This window comes from Diadema antillarum, unplaced genomic scaffold, assembly GCF_040938485.1.
Source record: "Diadema antillarum isolate AM-2024a unplaced genomic scaffold, OU_Dant_1.0 scf00000049, whole genome shotgun sequence".
Taxonomy (NCBI): domain Eukaryota; kingdom Metazoa; phylum Echinodermata; class Echinoidea; order Diadematoida; family Diadematidae; genus Diadema; species Diadema antillarum.
Genome location: NW_027270938.1, coordinates 3,181,394 through 3,194,762, shown reverse-complemented (window position 1 = coordinate 3,194,762; position 13,369 = coordinate 3,181,394). Strand labels below are relative to the sequence as shown.

The 13,369-nt window shown below is 40.7% G+C and overlaps 1 protein-coding gene across 1 annotated transcript in view; it reads left to right on the top strand.

Annotated features, from left to right (window-relative positions):
* LOC139715528 (dynein beta chain, ciliary-like) overlaps positions 1–13,369 on the top strand; it is a 58,155-nt gene that overhangs the window by 21,492 nt on the left and 23,294 nt on the right. Inside the window, 13 exon segments of the mRNA XM_071627095.1 lie at positions 1,426–1,582; positions 2,046–2,150; positions 2,666–2,823; positions 3,039–3,177; positions 4,054–4,419; positions 5,098–5,230; positions 5,606–5,733; positions 6,445–6,593; positions 7,345–7,478; positions 9,111–9,259; positions 10,040–10,213; positions 10,848–11,052; positions 12,403–12,503. Of these exon segments, the coding sequence (XP_071483196.1) occupies positions 1,426–1,582; positions 2,046–2,150; positions 2,666–2,823; positions 3,039–3,177; positions 4,054–4,419; positions 5,098–5,230; positions 5,606–5,733; positions 6,445–6,593; positions 7,345–7,478; positions 9,111–9,259; positions 10,040–10,213; positions 10,848–11,052; positions 12,403–12,503 (2,098 nt within the window).

Sequence of the window (13,369 nt, the reverse complement as noted above, 5' to 3'; positions counted from 1 at the left end):
GAGTTCGAGCAGGGGACTATGAAACGGGCTCCGTACGTGTGTGTGTCCGTGTGTCCGTCCGTCCGTCCGTCCGTCCGTGTGTCCGTCCGTCCGTCCGTGTGTCCGTGTGTGTGTCCGTGTGTGATCAAAATCTTCAATTTGCTACTTCTCTGTCATTTATGAGCCAATTTTGATTCTGTTTGCTTTATATGATAGCACTACATGGGAGCTTTGAAACTTCTACACAGAATTTCAGTCGTGACCTTTGACCTTGACCTTTGACCTATATTGTACATTTTGCTACAAAATGCTACTCCTTCGCCATTTCTAACCCGATTTCGATTCCGTTTGCTTTATATGATGGCACTAGGTGAGGGCTTCAAAACTTCTACACAGAATTTTGACCTTTGACTTCTTTGACCTTTGACCTTGATTTTTGACCTATATTGTACATTTTGCTACAAAATGCTACTCCTTCGCCATTTCTAACCCGATTTCGATTCCGTTTGCTTTATGTGATGGCACTAGGTGAGGGCTTCAAAACTTCTACACAGAATTTTGACCTTTGCCTTCTTTGACCTTTGACCTTGATTTTTGACCTATATTGTACATTTTGCTACAAAATGCTACTCCGCCATTTCTAACCCGATTTCGATTCCGTTTGCTTTATGTGATGGCACTAGGTGAGGGCTTCAAAATTTGTACACAGAATTTTGACCTTTGCCTTCTTTGACCTTTGACCTTGATTTTTGACCTGTATTGTACATTGGCTACAAAATGCTACTCCTTCGCCATTTCTAACCCGATTTCGATTCCGTTTGCTTTATGTGATGGCACTAGGTGAGGGCTTCAAAACTTTACACGGAATTTTGACCTTTGCCTTCTTTGACCTTTGACCTTGATTTTTGACCTGCATTGTACATTGGCTATAAAATGCTACTCCTTCGCCATTTCTAACCCGATTTTGATTCCGTTTGCTTTATGTGATGGCACTAGGTGAGGGCTTCAAAACTTTTACACAGAATTTTGACCTTTGACTTCTTTGACCTTTGACCTTGATTTCTTACCTATATTGCACATTTTGCTACAAAATCCTACTTCCGGCGGGGACATATATTACGCACCGCGTAATTTCTGCTTTTCCTTGTTTGATTTTAATCTTTTCCAATTTAAGGTAAAAGCTCTCTCTGATGCTAATGATCTTATTTTTGTCCAGTTATTTATTTTCTCAATTAAACCGTGCATGATGCAGAATGGGAAGATGAATGGCATGTTACTTCCTGCAAGGAAAGTATGCACTCCCCTGCCTACACCCATATACATGTACGTAGTTTTAAAAAGAAATCAAGAATACCCACGAAGGAAAAGGAAAAGCCATTGTAATGGATATTTCTTTCTTGTTTTGTTTTTTTCCTCCCCAAATCGACTTAAAAAAACAACCCACAGATGCTACATCACTCTGACGCAGTCCCTCCATCTCGTCATGAGCGGCGCCCCCGCTGGTCCAGCCGGAACAGGGAAGACAGAGACCACCAAGGATCTGGGACGTGCCCTCGGCATCATGGTGTACGTCTTCAACTGCTCTGAGCAGATGGACTACAAGGTACCCAAAGAGCCATTAGACACCACCTTTCTCTCTCTCAGTTGTTCTCATCTTCAATCAAAAAAAAAAAAAAAATGACCTTCTACTAAATTGTTCGAGATATGCTGTACGATAAGAAAATGCAGCGCACTCCCGTTATAACGAACATGGTTATAACGACATTGTGGTTATAACAAATTAAAAATTTAGGCTGCAACATTATCAGCTCTGTGTTTTGTATTGTCAATTTGTTCGGTTATAATGAAATTTTGATGTAACGAAAGAAAACTGCCTGTCCTAAGGACTTTATTATAATGAGAGTCCACTGTAATTGAATTAATGCAATCCCAAAGTACTGATTTTGCTTTGCTTAAAACTTTCCAGACAAACAAACAAGCAAGAATAGATAAAACACACCCCAAAACAATGAGGAAATTAATGTCAGAAGTTTAAGCCCACCCATCTTGTCTTCTCTGCCTTACAGTCCTGTGGTAACATCTACAAGGGTCTGGCCCAGACTGGTGCTTGGGGATGCTTTGATGAGTTCAACAGGATTTCCGTGGAAGTCTTGTCAGTGGTTGCTGTACAGGTGAGTGCCTTCCATCTGAGGTCGTTCCATTTTTTTTTCTTTATATAAGATTATAATTATGATGATAGTGATGATATTGATGATTTTCATTATCACGACAACAAAACTGTGCTGGTATGGGGTGCAGTTCCTTAGAAAATGTACCACTACGGTGGATATTTATAAACTTCTGGCTTACATTTATCACATCTTCCACTTACCTATAACCCAAGAATAACATTTGGCGATGAATTTCACAACAACAAAACTAGGCCGATATGGGGTACAATTCGTTAGAAAACATGCCTTACAGTGGATGTAAATAAGCTTCTGGCATACATATATCACATCTTCGGCTTACCTATAGCCCAAGAAAAAACATTTGATGATAAACGAGCTGTTTGCAGGAGAAATATTTACGAAGAAGAGAGAAATAAGAAAAGAGTAGTACAGATGCTAGAAATCACAGTATGAGACATTTCACAAGAAGTATGTTTGATTTATCACACTTTTTCTTAATCTTGTTTTCTTCCCAGGTGAAATCTGTGCAGGATGCTATCAGAGACAAAAAGGAGCGATTCAACTTCCTTGGGGAGGAGATCTCCCTCATCTCAAGCGTCGGTATCTTCATCACCATGAATCCTGGCTACGCAGGACGGACTGAGCTGCCGGAAAACCTCAAGGCTCTCTTCAGGTTAGCAAAGGGCATTGTTCTATTTCCTTGTTCTTCTTTTTTTTTGGGGTTAAACATAAGAAGTATAAAAGAACAAAACAACAATCCACCAGTCAATCATGATGTGCAGAATGTATGTGCGTACTATGTCTTTGGCACATTAATTACTTAATATGTTGGTCACAATGGTTCTGAGAATTTTTACAGCAAACATATTTCTCTTTCTCTCTCTGTAGGCCATGTGCTATGGTGGTGCCAGACTTTGAGCTGATCTGTGAGATCATGTTGGTGGCCGAGGGTTTCCTGGAGGCCCGTCTCCTGGCAAGGAAGTTTATCACCCTCTACACCCTCTGCAAGGAGCTGCTGTCCAAGCAGGTCAGTGGCATACAGCCTTCCCATGTTTCTAGTCCTCCCTTGTATTTGTTGAGCTCTGGAGTCTACGTATCAAGTATCATCATAATCACACACTTTTCCTTTCCTCTGTTTTTAGCTTTCACTTTTAATCATTTTTTTTTCCCCTAACTGAGTGCATATGCTTTAGTTGGGTTTATAATGATGGGCTTGTCCCTGTTTAGATGTCTTAATCACTAGTGGATGAAGTGCTCCTTTAATGTTCCCATTTCATATGATGTTCTTATTTTGATTTAAGGCATAATTTACCATTTGCAGCTGAAACAAAAACCCAGCATGAGTGCTTTAAAACAGTTCTAAAATGTGAGTTAGGGATAGAAACAACCACTGTGAAAATTTGAATCAGTAAAATCGATGCTAAGTATTGTTAAATCTACAAAATGTGAACAATAGTTATAATAAAAATGTTTCCAGACTAAACCGTATACTGTTACGGTTTATTGAGAAAAATACTGACATCTCCTTATATCTTAGGCTTTATTGCAAAACTTTTATATGGGAGGGTGTTTTGTGGTACAACAGATCTACACATATGCATGAAAGGCGATATCTTGAACATTTTTCAAATGACTGCTCCCAAAGGTAAACTGGACCTTTAAGTGGCACATAGAGTTTGTTAAATGCTGTAGCAGTTGGCTACTGTTGTTCTACTCTGCTGTCTCAGTGAGCTGCAATGATTTTTATAGGGCGTGTTTGCATATATGATATGCATTTATTGTTGAGAGCAAGGGGAAGATACAATGTCCTAAATCAAGGGTTCTTGATTTACTTGCCAAATGATTGATTTATGTGTCAAGTGCAGTAGGATAACAACTTTTCCCATCCCTTGATGCAAAATAGGATCACTACGATTGGGGTCTGCGTGCCATCAAGTCCGTGCTCGTGGTGGCCGGTTCACTCAAGCGTGGCGACCCCCAGCGTCCTGAGGACCAGGTGCTGATGAGGGCCCTCCGCGACTTCAACATCCCCAAGATCGTCACTGACGATCTTCCTGTCTTCATGGGTCTGATCGGCGACCTCTTCCCCGCCCTGGACGTGCCCCGCCGACGTGACATGAACCTTGAGAAGGTGGTCAAGCAGTCCACTCTTGACCTCAAGCTCCAGGCTGAGGATAGCTTTGTTCTCAAGGTGGTGCAGCTGGAGGAACTCTTGGCTGTCCGTCACTCCGTCTTCGTCATCGGCAACGCTGGCACGGGCAAGAGTCAGGTGACCTCTTTTAATCCATCTCCCTTAACCTCTCTTTCCTCTCTCTTTTTATCCCCATATTGAATGATTTATCCTTCAACCTGACTGTGAAACATCTTCAATTGAAAACGCCAATGGGTTAGACACTAATGCTGCAGACAATGTATCATGTTAATGCTCTTTCGATATTCAATCTGCTGTATGATGTGATATGTTATCTATTGAAATGAGAAATCACTTTTGTCCTAATGGATTGTGATTCAGTGAGCCTATAGGTGTCCTGACAAATAACTTGAGGGATTAGAATATGCCAGCTGTATTTCTGTCCAAAACACTTGACTGCAATTCACTTTCATATTCAGGAGAAAAATATTGTGAGGTCAGACCTCTTTGCATGGGAAATTTAGTATGAAAGGGTATCTGCAACATTAAGGTCTTTGTTTAGAGTGTGTTTGCTTTTTCTGGAGCCATTTCCCCTTACTAATCAGAGAGTACAAATAATGTCAACACATTATGCTTTGATTTTACTCTACATACGGAATTATTCCGCTTGATGCTAGTTTGCTCAGCTGTTATGTGGATTTATTTTGAGACACACTTTGGAAACTGTAAAGAGATAAAGAGATTTTCGACATTTTATGTTCACTGCTTTCTTCATGTAACCTTCTCTTAACATTTACTCTGTGAACCTCCATGCAGGTGTTGAAGGTGCTGAACAAGACCTACGCCAACATGAAGCGCAAACCAGTGCTGCATGACCTCAACCCCAAGGCAGTGACCAACGATGAACTCTTCGGAATCATCAACCCGGCCACCAGGGAGTGGAAGGATGGTATGTTGATGGCAGTTGCCCCTACCCTGTCTTAATGAGCCAAAATGCAATGGATATGTTCTTGGTGTAGCTCTAATTTAAGAAAATTAATACACATATACGGTATGTTGCTGAAATATTTTCTGATAGACACAAGTGCAGTAGTAAACTGACTTCTCAGGTATAATTTTACGGTTTAGTTTTTGATTGGTATTTCATTTGTGCATGTTTAGCATGTTTTTGTCAGTAGTGGTGTTCTCTACTCCACATCTACTTCATTATGTTCCTCAACAATGCTTACCCAGTAATTTGACTGAAATACGGTCATTGCCGATAAGTTAATAGCCATGTTGTATCAATATTTTTTCACTTTGATTTGCCTCAAATTTTCTACAGGTCTGTTCTCTGTGATCATGCGTGACATGAGCAACATCACGCACGATGGCCCCAAGTGGATCGTACTTGATGGCGACATCGATCCCATGTGGATTGAATCCCTCAACACTGTCATGGACGACAACAAGGTATGGCTTGCAGGGTGTTAACTATATTATTTGTAGATTCCAGGATCATTTACAATTGTCCGCCTCTCTGCATGAAATGTGGATTAGTGAAAGGATTTTTGGTTTCTTCAGTTCAGAGGGCAAACAGGATAAGATTGGAATGATTAGAACAAATGTGACCACAGATTTTAAAATCTTTTCAGTGTTTTTTTTTTTGCTACTTTCAGTAAAAGGAGCAAGAACTGTGTTGTCATATGTCAATTTAATTGACCAGTAGTTGAGATCCATGCTGGATCCTTTCATGAAGCCATGCTTTCAGTCAACTTTAAATATCATGATTTTCCCCAGAATATCTTCTTTTAGGTTGGACGAAACCCACGAACATAAGCAAGTAAAGATTTCTTTTGACTTGAAAACCACTAGTATGTAAACTGTAGCGCAGTTGGCTGTTGAGACATGTCACCTCTAGTGCTGTGCAGTGATTTTTGTCATAAAATTTTATGATCCTTGAAATATAAATTTGCCATGATTAGTATAAGGAGAGAGAGAAGCCAAGAGAGCATGATGTATGCCTCAAGATATATATTTGGTTGGTAGCAGGGTATAAACATATGACTAATACTCTCTGATGTTCGTGCGAAATTTGCCGGCACTTCAAATATGCTGGACAGAGGTAAGCTCAAAAAGATCTCTTTGTGTGAATACAAAATGTCATGCTCTATCCCTACGTAGGTGCTGACACTCGCCAGTAACGAGCGTATCGCGCTCACTCCAACCATGCGTTTGTTGTTTGAGATCAGTCACTTGAAGACGGCCACCCCGGCCACAGTGTCAAGGGCAGGTATCCTCTACATCAACCCTGCTGATCTGGGATGGAATCCGTAAGTCAACCCCGTTCCCTATACATACTCAAGATCCTGTACATTATAGGCATAATTTACCATTTGCAGATGAAAGAAAAACCCAGCTTTAGTGCTTCAAAATAGTTCTAAAATATGACTTAGGGGTAGAAAAAAAAACCAATGTAAAAGTTTGAACCGGAGTATGATTAATGTTAAGTATTGTTAATTATACAAAGTGTGAAAAATAGTTATAATAAAAATGTTTCTAGACTAAACCGTCTACAGTTATGGTTTATAGAGAAAAACAGTGATATCTCCTTATATCTAAGTCTTTATTGCAAAATTTTTACATGGTAGGATGTTGTGTGATGCAGCTGATCTACACATATGCATCAAATGTGATATCTTGAACATTTTTTAAATCACCGCTCCCAAAAGTAAACTATACCTTTAAATTGCCACCTCTTTGACAGTCTCACTACACTAGTTGAACATGCATGTTGAATGTATTGTCAAGAATTTTAGGGGAGATTATGCCACGCTTGATAACTTTGTTGGTAGAATAGAGATGTACTCTGGGATTATAATCCTATGTTCTTTGCCAACCTGTCTTTGTCCGCTTGTCCATCCGTATGTCTTTGTGTGTATGTCAGTGTGTCAATCTGTCTGTCTGTTGTCCTCTCTCTGTCACGTCATGAGTGAAATCATAGTAGCATCTTTTCCGCTTTTTAGTCTGTCCTCGCTTCTTTGATAACAATTGAGTCCTTTTTGCGTTGATCTCGTCCGCCAGGATCGTGACGAGCTGGATTGACACGCGCGAGGTGCAGTCGGAGAGGGCCAACCTGACCATCCTCTTCGACAAGTACCTGCCTACCCTCCTGGACACCCTCCGCATCCGCTTCAAGAAGATCATCCCCATACCAGGTGAGTTATGTGGGAGGAACAACTTAAACCATTGGGCATGTAGCAGGAGTAGCGTCTTGTATTATCTCTGAGCAGAGACAGACCCGTATGAAGTTAGGTTTCGGATGACACAGGGAGAGAGGAGAAAAAGGTGTATGTTCATAGTTTCGTTTGTGAGGGGCCAAGTAATAAGGACCAGCTTTGAACAAATGATAGAATAGCAATTCTCGCTATCGCCAATGACGTAAAAAGTACCCGGATGTGGCTTTGTCGTCAAGATTTAGTTCACTTGGTAGCAAGGGCACTTCCGGCGCGGGGCATAATTTGCACAACGCTAGCGTGCGCGTACGTGTACCTTACCTATAGCGCAGCGCCGACCACGGATACTAGTACAGTAGGCCGCTGTACTGCCCGAGCCAGCGAGTGGCCAGGCCTGTCATGCATACTCGTACACTGTAGTCCCCGCCGCCGGCGGCCGGCCTTTCTTGCTAGCATGCACCACTCACTGCACGCAGCGCATAAGCTAACACATACCGGTACGGCGTACATCACAGATCAGTAATCTCTGCATACGCTGAAAATATGCTGGAAAATATTCACCCACCTGGATATACAGTATATCGTCATGGAATGCCCATCTTTTTTCTTTATTTGTTCTCTGTCGAAATGTCGCGAACACAATCGGGAACGAACAGTGATCTCGAACTTATCCTGTCTCCAAAGCAATTTCTTCCAAGTAAGTACACGTACGTACAATGTACGTAGGCACTGTACTAGGTCTACTACTAGTACCTAGTGCTACTACCACTACTAGAAATCGCGCGTGCACGTACTGCGCTGTGGAGTCACCCGCAAACTTCACCCACGCTGCCACGTCACGTCTCGCATGCCAGTAAGGGTCCTATTTCTGCAGATTTTTTTCATTTATTGTCGTGCGAACAACACATGGCAGCTTCGCAGCAACAACCGATAGTTGTAGTAACAGCAATTTCTTAAGAATGGAGAAATTTCAAATCATATTAAAGCTGTAATTCAAGTCGAGAAAACCGGAAGTACACGTAGAATACAGTCGGTTGTGTGTGTAAATCGCATTAGTCACGTATCACGCGCGTACGAACGGAAGTGATTTTGCTACCGGACTATCCCATAATGCACCGTAAATGACGCTTAAATCAACATCCGGGTACTTTTTACGTCATTGGCGATAGCGAGAATTACCAAGTCTTATTGGAGACTGACCATGATAAATGGTATGTGTAATGATGAAAGGTGATAATGTGTAGATAGAAAGTGATTGCAACTGATTGACAAATTGCCCTACATCGATGACGGAAGAATTTCACGAATTAGACAGTGATTAATGACAAGTTTTCTCATGCAGTGTTGACACTGAAGTATGTTCAGTACTGTAATTTTCTATGTGAACAGTGCAGCTGTGATTTTGAGGAGCTTACCAGAATCTAAGAACTTTTCTGCAGATTTTGGCCAAATGAGTTCAATGCTGGGTACAAAACATGTATGACAGACAAAAGTAATTCGATTCTGCCTCGCCAGAGCAAAGCGTGGTGTAGATACCAGTTTGGGGCTAAATGAGTGTCATGTCGGGTGTAAAACTTTATAATGGACGAATGTGATATTATTCTGCCTCATCAGAGCAAAGTATGGTGCAGATGTTGTGCTACCTGCTGGAGTGCCTCCTGACACCAGAGAACACCCCACCGGACTGCCCCAAGGAGCTCTATGAACTCTACTTCATCTTTGCCTCCATCTGGGCCTTTGGTGGATCCATGTTCCAGGATCAGGTGGGTTGATCTTCACAAAGTGTGAATCACAGCAACTTAACCTCTCCAGCCACACTGGTATAATTATTTTCTATTGCCTTTGAATGAGATTACTTGTTATGCAACCTGTGGGCTTTGATGACATGGGTGAGATCCATCCATGTGGAATAACCAATGCCTCATGTTCTGAATAATTGTCAGAAAATCATTCCAACGTAAGCAGTGCGATCTTTCATTTTTCCCCAATACCCATCCCCCACTCTGTTCATCAGCAATATGATTTCAAGAAATGGATGTGGGATACAAGATTATGATTAGATTGAGTCAGATAGGCAGAAGAGGCATTATTTTCCTCCTTTGCTGTAATAATAACATTTTAGGATGCTGGATGATGCTCGGATAAAGAGGATTTTCATCCAAGTTTGACTGGTACTATATGCACCACATATTTCACAAAAATAGTAATATGCGATTCGGACTTGCACTACAGAGTTCATGAGTGATTTTGATTACTGATAGAAGAATGCAGCAGCAGAATGAAAAATTAGTAGTGCTCCATTTCAGAGGAGCAGAGTTAGCAATCTCTCCCCCTGAAGATGGCATGCATTGCATTTGTGCGAACTGAGACCGTATTTTAGCATGTTGTTAATGTGGCATATACAAAATGGACTCTGAAATTTGTGAAAATAAAGCGACATAAAATAACCAGCATGTACCGACTTTGAACTCTGTATGTGATGTCATTTCGTCTCTTTTAAAATGATTCGACCTGAACACTTTTTCCTCCTATGTGTACTTCAGCTTGTGGACTACCGTGTGGAATTTAGCAAGTGGTGGATCACAGAGTTCAAGACCATCAAGTTTCCCAACCAGGGCACCATCTTCGACTACTTCATCGACCCCGAGTCCAAGAAGTTCCTCCCCTGGAGTGAGAAGGTGCCCAAGTTTGAGCTGGACCCAGAGATTCCCCTGCAGGTAAGGACTCTGTCCAACTTGGAAAGATTCAGTGGTATCTACCCATCAATCACATAACTCATCTCGATGTATTATGCTGTTGTATTTTAGGTGATGGGGGCTTAGAATTCACTGTTCATCATTATTATCATTGCTTTGAGATGCCAGACTTTATTCTTTATGGAAGAACTGTCATACTGTCGTCTATTCAAAATGGGTGATCATGTATTTATCAAAAGTAAAGACAACTAGGAAACACACATATGCACCTCATATAGCCTTTTATCTGATGATGGCAGCGCATGAAGTTCATCAAAATGTCTAGAATTCATAACTTTAAAGGATTATCTAATTTTCCTCATGCTTCACTCATGTGTTCTATTATTTCTGCATTCACTAAATACATAAATCTATTCTTGGGGAGAATTCCCTTTGATTACTCAATTTGATGAGATATACCGGTATACCTTTTTAATAGTTCTATATCATTATATTATTTATGATGGTGTTGTAGTTTATGTTGTTGCATTCGTTTTGATGATGATGATTATCATTACTATCAGAATCATCATTGTAATCATAATCACCAACAACAACAACAATGTCATCATCATTTTCACTATCTTCATTATCATCATTATCGTCATGGTAACAGGCCGTGCTCGTTCACACCAACGAGACCATCCGAGTGCGCTTCTTCACGGACCTGCTCATGGAGAAGGGGCGCCCCGTCATGCTGGTGGGTAATGCCGGTCTGGGCAAGAGCGTGTTGGTGGGCAACAAGCTGATGAACCTGGAGGAGGACAGCATGGTGGCCAACGTCCCCTTCAACTACTACACCACCTCTGAGATGTTGCAGCGTGAGTTTATCTTACTGTTTTAGGATATCTCAGCCGTATCAAAATTGATTTTCATCAAATAAACTTTGAATTCCTGTAGAATGGTATGCTCTCTAACAATACATAAGGTGGTTTCTAACTATCTCGCACAAAAGTTAAAAGCTGAATCCTCACCTCAACCAATACTATACCATGCCTTTAAGAGAGAGAGAGAAGCACTTATGTCACTCGCATCTTGAAAGCTGCTAACTCACGATTTCATTCAGCTGCTCTCTAAGATTTCTTGCATTATGACAATAATTTTTGAGTCATCATTACTCTCTTCATAATGGTATTCTGTGAAGAAGCTTTCTTTCTGATGATTCAACACATTACATACTAAATCTTCTTTTTTTTAAAGATGGTTTTAGTTTTATGGATTTGTCTCTTGTAGAAAGAAAAAATCCATCTTATAAATGTAGCGATTTATGAAACTGAGGCTTTCTTTGTCACATCGGTTCCAGAAATACCCAGATTTGGCAGCACGAAGTTCAGTCAGTGCTTACGTAACGGGTCTCAATAGGGTAATCTGTGATTATACATAAACTAGAAAAGCACTCTGAGAGCGCAGACCTCCGCCAAGCAGCTACTTTCCACGGATGATCTTGCTCTTCCCAAAGAGATCTTTCTCCTCTCCACCACTTGGGAAAAGCTCTTTGGGCTTTTCCATAGAGATCAGTGATTTCCACCCATAAGTATACATGCTGAAAAATCGCCCGATTTCCCAAAATAGAAGCCTTTGTTACGTCATAAAAACCCTCCGCTGCACGGCGCGCCTCGCCCTAGCAGAAAGTGGAGCACGCACTTTAGTGCGCGTATGAAAACCTCAAAAATGCGCAGCTTGACCTCCCAAGTTCATTGACCCTACCTGCCAAAATATAAAAAATCCTTCATAATTCCCCAAATATTCTCGGATCACTACCAAAATTTAATCATCTGTTACTTTTGTCATTCTCAACCTTTCCTGCAAGTTTCATCCAAATCCGTGCACAGCTTTTTGAGTTATTTTGCACAAGGACAAACTAACTAACAAACAAACCATCGGTTACAAAAACATAACCTCCTCCCTTGGAGGAGGTAATAATAATGAAGGTTTGCACAGGTGTGAGTGTAATGCAGTGTCAGAACTATGGCAGGGCAAGGTGTGTGCTGTCATGCACTTCTGCAGACTTTTTGCTGAACTCTTTGAATCCAATTTGTAGCCAGTTTGTACATTATACCATTGACACTTTTCAGTGCTGGTTCCAAGAGGGTGAGGTATGATATGAGGACTACATATGTTATATCTTTTCTCTTTCCATCTCCTCTGCTTTTTCTGGCATGGATGTGCAGGTGTGCTTGAGAAACCTCTGGAGAAGAAGGCTGGTAGGAACTATGGACCTCCCGGAACCAAGAAGCTCATCTACTTCATTGATGACATGAACATGCCGGAAGTGAGTAACTTGCTTTTTGTGATTACTTTGCAGAGAGGATATATAACAATCTTAATTCATACTTCCTGATACAGCTAGCTATCTTAATCATTTGAAATATAGGAAACAGAAATATGCTTATGTAAGGTCATCAAAAATTAATTGATTGTCCGTCTTGATCGTTGATTAAGGAGCAAAGAGTTTATTGTGGAAAGAATTGGTGGTCATATGGGATGCCAGAAATGTCCCACGGTGCTTAGAATAGCACCACCACCACAATACCGTTTCCTCCACTGCTAAGTACTACATCTATTTCTCTTGCTTTCACTAATACTACCACTACTGCCATGACTACTACTGCTACCACATGTACTGCAACTACCACCCCTATTGCGTGTGGGTAATTCCGTGAAGTTGGGGCACAAAGTGTGACATTTTAGCATAACTCAATACTAATTATGCTATACATATATTGTTTATCTGCTTTACATTTGTATTGAGACCATACATTTTCCTGGAAATTTTGTGCCATTCAGACTCAATTTTGATGAAGTTATTTTAAAAAAATGTAACGGTGTCCTGTAGCATCGTGACGTGTCCATGTAGCATCGTAATAGTTAAAATCTGGTCCTAAAAGACAAATTAATGCAATTAGCTTGACCAAAATTTGATATAATATGCATAATTACTAGATTAGTCAGATAGCTAAATATCTTAACTCTCCTTTCCACAGAAATTTTGTGCCATTCAGACTCAATTTTGATGAAGTTATTTTAAAAAAATGTAACGATGTCCTGTAGCATCGTGACATGTCCATGTAGCATCGTGATATTTTAAACTTTGGTCCTAAGGGACAAATTATGGCAATTAGCTTGACCAAAATTTGA